Source organism: Cariama cristata, unplaced genomic scaffold, assembly GCF_000690535.1.
Source record: "Cariama cristata isolate BGI_N322 unplaced genomic scaffold, ASM69053v1 scaffold43121, whole genome shotgun sequence".
NCBI lineage: Eukaryota > Metazoa > Chordata > Aves > Cariamiformes > Cariamidae > Cariama > Cariama cristata.
The window spans coordinates 1-6,263 of record NW_009599484.1 but is presented as its reverse complement, the minus strand read 5'-3'; the positions used below and the strand labels follow the sequence as shown (position 1 = coordinate 6,263).

At 41.7% G+C, this 6,263-nt stretch overlaps 1 protein-coding gene across 1 annotated transcript; it reads right to left on the bottom strand.

Moving 5' to 3' along the window:
• Positions 1-13: 13 nt before the first annotated feature.
• LOC104156916 (activin receptor type-1-like) lies at positions 14-6,259 on the bottom strand (the record flags this gene model as incomplete). Its single annotated transcript, XM_009709688.1, has 4 exons — positions 14-375; positions 2,909-3,055; positions 4,890-4,989; positions 6,221-6,259. Coding segments are annotated over 4 exons (648 nt in total), but the record flags the coding sequence as incomplete, so codon positions are not given.
• Positions 6,260-6,263: the final 4 nt, after the last annotated feature.

Here is a 6,263-nt window from a genome sequence, read left to right as displayed (position 1 = left end):
AGCTGCGCTAAGGTTACTTTAAGGTCACTTCATTGTTACGGTTCGAGTTACCCGACACGTGTGATTTCTGCAGGCCTGCACCGCGGAGATCAAACTCACCCAAGTCCGCTATGCAGCACTGTCCGTTCTTCTTCACGAGGATATTTTTGCTCTTCAAGTCCCGATGAGAAATGGCCGGCTTCCCCTGGGTGCCGAATATCTCTATGTGCAAATGCGCAAGACCACTAGCTATGGAGAGGACGATGCGTAGGCAGCTGACGGTGTCCAGGGTAGTGAGCTGCAGGTAGTCGTACAGAGACCCCATTTCATGGTAGTGGGTGATTAACCACAACTGGGTACTAGAGTTTCTGGAAGTCATATCAGATGCAATAAAACCTAGCAACAAAGGAAGAAAAAGAAACACAAAGTAAAATGACAGAGCTCCTTCAAGACTCCCCCAAGAAGAGAATCAATACTACTAGGCTCCTCTTGCAATTTAAAGCTCTGTTTAATCACAACTTTTCCACAATTGTGATGCACTGAAAACAGATTGCAGGTATTACTATGATGAAAAAAGGAGCTGACATATTCTGGAACTCTAACTCAAGTCTATTCACAAGAATGTATTTATGTATTTTGTCAGTCACACCAAACACAACTACGTGTTAGGACCACATACTTCAGAAAAAAAAAATATTTTTTTTTCCCCTGCTTTTTGAAGGACTTGGAGGTGGGGAAGTTTCCAGTTATACAAAAAGAGCACCAGCATACCTGCTGCTGTCCCCTCAACAGGGTGACACTGGAAAGAAGCAATACCTCAAAGAGACAAGTCATAAGTAATCATTTCTGGTTTTAAGGACAACAAGCAGCCAGCGCAGGCTGCTGAGAAAAGGGTTAAACGCGTTTCACATATGCATCACATCCCAACAGACAGACACTATACACTGTGCCAGCTTCACATTTACATCCAAGGTAAGTCTATTCAGAGCACTTCCATCAACCAACAAGTGAAAAGCTTGCTGTCCCCACAGGAAACACCCCACCCTTCAGACCAGGTGTAGATTGGAAAAAAAGCACATCTCACCACAGCAACAACTCGCTCTCCCATGATCTCAGACTGCTTAACAGGCTGCAGAGGGACTGCTGCAGCCTGACGCATTATCAGGCCTATGGGGCAGCTCCGAACTGCCGTAGGCTCCAAATGCCTGATCTTCTTAACTGTTCACCAGCTCACAACGGGCCGCAGGATACAAAAAGCGGCAGATGGCACAGGAGTGTGTGGCAGCACCAGAGGATTAGCATAGCCAAAAACCCAAACAATAGTAATGCTTCTACTTCAAATACTGGACAGTTCAACTGGTGTGCAACTTACTTCCCTGGTGAAGTAAGGCAGAGCACCTTTATAAATCATAGCTGTATTTCACAATGATTTTCCACAAAGGAACAGAAAAGAAAATTTCTCTTTGAAACTCATGAACCTCAAGAACTGCTTTCAAAAATGTGATGTCTTAAAACTGAATCCAAAATTCAGGAGTAGCTCCCTTCCTGTTACCTCTGAATTTATCGTGTATCAGCACACTGTTGACCTCAACAGCTTCAGCTGAGAAGCAACAAAAGTTTTATTCCTAAGTTAGAGGAACAAATCATGTTTATTAAAAGCCCACATATGACATTTGTCAGAAAGAACACCCACTACTTTCTCTCCTGAAGTCAGATTTCTGAACAACATGACACTTACGTAATCTGTGATATTGTTCAATATTGCATCTAAAAAAATTCTATAAAATAGCCAACAGATTTGACAGTTATCAAGAAAGACTAAACAGACAGAGGAACATGGGAAATGTGTAATGTAATTTCAGCTGAGTTACTTGCTCTCTAGGGAAGGAAGGTTCAATAATTCACATTTCAGGAGGCCACCGAATTACTTTTGTAGTAACAAAGGAACTGCTTCAGGAAACATTAGACAAATGTCTAGCAGGGTGAGCTATAGAGCCAAGGAATATTCTCTGACAGGAAACAAGGAGCCTAAGTAAGACTGACTGAAGACAGACAGACATATTGTGGGTGAGGTAATGTCAGCACTCAGAAAAAATGCTGCTGCTTTTATTTGTAAAGGTGGCACACCAGTGAAAGACGGTCATGTCTACTAGGAATTAAAAGGGCTGCTTAAACTTCAGCCATGGCTCACAACACAAAAAAAAAAGCCATCTTCTAACCTCTCAGAACTGAGCACACAAGGTACAAGGTACAATCATCATAATTTCATATTTACAGGGAAATGAGATACATCATAAAGGGGCAACTATAGTTAAGTTTAAACACCAAAGGAGATTATTTTGACCCTGAGCAGAACAGTTAAACAGAAGAAAATAATGGATTCGTACCGCACTTTATTCAGGCACAAGGAAAAAGTATTCAAATACTTAAATCTCATTATAAACTCCTCACCATTTTTTCCTCCCTTCACTTCTCCCAGGTAAACTGAAGTTATAAGAAAACACAGATCCACTGGAACCTCTCCACCTAACACACTGTGCAATACTCTTTTGCCATTTGGCTGCCCTGCAACAAGAGCTGCAAGGGTGAATTCTTAGCACACAGGTCTGTGGCACATCCATTCTCTTCTACACACTCTGCTGGCAACAATTGATTAATCTGGTTGACTGCTTGTTGCTAGAATATCGCAGGAGGACAATGATTCCTGGTCGCTACAACACTTTCTCCATTCGAGATTCAGATTTCAGCACCCTCCTGGCAAGTCTCCCCCTTAAAATTTCCCTTCAATTATTTATCGCAAACCTAAGAACCTAATCTCAAAAATTGCAAGGTATCTGGCAAATCTGCAGTGCTTTGCAAGTGAACCGTTCAGTTAACTCACCTTTACACCAGCTACACCTGGATACAGGAATACGGTTGTCCTACTTACCTAAAATATTTTCATGCCGCAGCAATACAGTGTTGTACAACTCCGTTTCCCTGAACCAGGATTTTTCATCCCTAGAAGAGAAGATCTTCACAGCAACATTTTCTCCTTGCCACTGACCCCTCCAAACTTCTCCATAACGACCCTTTCCTGGTGAGGTGGAAAACCACAGTAAAAGTTGTCAACTAACAGTCTTCGTAGGGCACGGCAGGATTAGCTAATAGGACAGAAACTCAACAGCCATGGCCCAAATATCACACTGATGTAGTTTGATCACCCCTGCATATACTTTTTACCACTTTACAGTCACGCTGTGCTCCACTGGCCCTTAATTTTTCCTGTTTGTTTCAGCTGCAAGAGCTGAGAGTGTGGATCTCTCCTCCTTGCACAGTGGTACAGAACACAGAGTGTATCATTCAACTACCAGCAATGAAAGCACTTTTGCAACTTAAGCAGCATGCTACAAGGTCAACGTACACAATACAAATAAATCTAGAAATTCTGAAGTTAGGGGACAGGAAGCATATATATAACGCTCAGTGTTCTTTAAAGGCATGTATGAATCAGCAGAAGTATAACCAAACGAAGAGAGATACCCAACACCGATGTCTCAATGCTGACACCCAGAAGAGATTTCCTGCACAACCGCTTTCATCTGGTTCTGCTCTACATGCTAAAATACATGGTCTCTGGAAATAGTGCCAGCCTGAGTTAACTTGGGAGCAGGCGTAATTCCTGAGACATACACACTTATTCACACCTATATACACGCACAAAAAGATGTCTCTCTCACAGGAAAAATCATCATGCATATCATATTCTATAGTTTCTGACAAAATTGCAGAGCATCAGAGGTGGTACACTTGGATTTAATGCAAGTGTGAACATTTGTGCCTACTCAATACATACTATAAGCCAAAAGCAAAGAAACACTGGTGAAGTGTAGGCCCAGTCCCTACAGATTCAGATTCATCTGTTTCAGTCGGGCTTGACTTGACACCCTGATGAGTTATAACTTCTGGTGACTTACAGGAAGGTGTTAACCTGTTCTGAGCTCAAATCACTGAAGCAGCAGCATAAAACATTTAAAACAGTCTTTTTTTTCCTACTAGAATCAATAATTATCATGCTTCCTCCCCTCTTTAGTGCCAGTACAGCATCTCAGCTCAATGTCACTGCCTCAGGATATCTTTGACCCAAATGCTTCCTAAAATTACTAAATTCTAATTTAACATTATTCAATTAATAATATATATATGCTGAAGAAAAATTTAATGGATCCTTAAAATTAACACTAAAGTCCTGCAACAAACTAAAGACCCAGAAGAGTTTCAGGGAAGAACTACTAGAGACATTCTCTCTTTAGGAGAGAAAAGAGCAGCAACAGTTCATCATTGCCTGCACGGTCGGAAAGCAACAGTGCAGAGCAAGTAAGCTACACAACATTCGTGTTCCCATTCTAACGGCACAAAATCACAGGGTTTTAGTTTTGGGGTTTTGCCCCCCCTTTTTGTTAAATTCCACATTAGCCACATTGCTTGAGACTTCAGATCTCAAATCCAGATGATCCTTTTCTAACTCTAAAGCTTTCAGATTGAACACCATTTAATGAACAAATGTTTGTTTCACAGTTTGACAGTTTCAAACTTCAAGTTGAGCTTACTTTTCTAAAAACATAGTTTATTTAGCTTACAAAGTACTCAAACAAGCCTAGTTTTTATTTTCTAACACCGCCTTAGGGAACAAAGCTTAAACGTTTCGATCAAAGAAAGATGATATTGCCCCTTTCTTTTGCACAGATCTGAAAGGAGTTTTTTCACTTCACTTTCCAAAACCAAGTATGTTCCATCAGCTGAAGCCTGAAAAGTTTCATATATTATATAAGCAACTGAGGAACAACAGTCGATTAGGATGGGAGATGCAGCTTTCTCTCTGCATTTGTTAGCAAGACTTGGCACCAGACATGAACAAGAATTATACTAACCTACGCACTCTACAAGTGTGATCTGGCGAGCCACCGTTCTTTGCACCAAGAAAGGAAGTCCAGAACCACTTCCAGATGTGCAGGAATGGTCCAATAAATCCTGTTCAAAAGGAAAAGCAGAAGTTCACCGCCTGTGAGAAACTACGTTTTTTCCCCCCCCCATTTAAATACACAAAAGTACACCACTTCACAGGATAGGTTAAGTTAAAGCTCACTGGTATCTCAACGGCTCTGGTGATGCCATTTGGTCACTCAGGGTCAAGACGTACCGTTACCATCACCATACAGATGGACAGAGAATGCTTTTCACAAGATTTTAGCACTTCAGAGAACATCCCATGCAGAGAAGAGTCTGGTAGGGGAGCTACAACTTAGGCATAATCACTTTCTGTCCGAAGTTTTACAAACACAACAAGAAACAGCAAACAAATCAAGCATTGTTTCAGTCTCAGTTTTCTTATTCTGTCTCTGTCTTATATTTGGCATTACAGTATCATTTTGTTTAATAAATAAATCATTTTGTTTAATAAATAAATGACAATAAATTTACTGCCTGTGAACCTGGAAGTTCACTCACAGCCCACCAGCGATCCTCTGTAGTGAAATTCCACCCCTTTTCAGCGCTTCGTTGTTCTCTTGCTTAGCTTATGCTCTCTCAGTTCTGTATCTGTCACCTATTTCAATAGGTTAATATCAACTGCCCCCTCCGAAGTTTTCCATGTCTTGCAATAATCTGAGCCACCTCGAAAAGAAATAAGCTTACTTTCTCTGACTTCTATACTTAAAAGGTTCATCCCTATACAGTTAGCAGAAAGAAAACCAGCATTTACTTCTGAACATTCGCACAGACTTTTCCCATTCTTCCCGTCACCTGTGGTTTCTTCCTAGTAAAGATGACCAGGAGGGCACAGTAACACAAATGTGCTTTCAGTAATCAGAGCTCAGGTCATGACGCAGCCCCACCGACCTGTGGGGTCAGATACTCTCAAAAATCTATTTTACAAATCCCTCTGAATAAACATGTGTTACAAAGAGACATTCAGAACTTTGAACTTTTTTGGCTACTATAAACAGACTCTAGGAACAGCCACAGCTGAAAGTTTCTAACTGAAGTGGCAAGACAGATAAAACCAACATATTCCTGTGACATAACTTGCTTTTTCAGCACCTTTTTAACCCATGGCCTGCACACAATTTGTGCTGAGCTGACCGTTTTGTCCGAAGTAATATGGGGAGTTTTGCTGAAAAACCCTACAGACGGGTGTGTGGTTTGGGTCCCTGCGAGAAGAGCCGAGCAGAGAGGTGACAGCCCGTCGCGTCCTGGGGCTCACAGCCAGGGATGCCTCGGGGGCCCCCGGAACGGAGAGGCCCCCA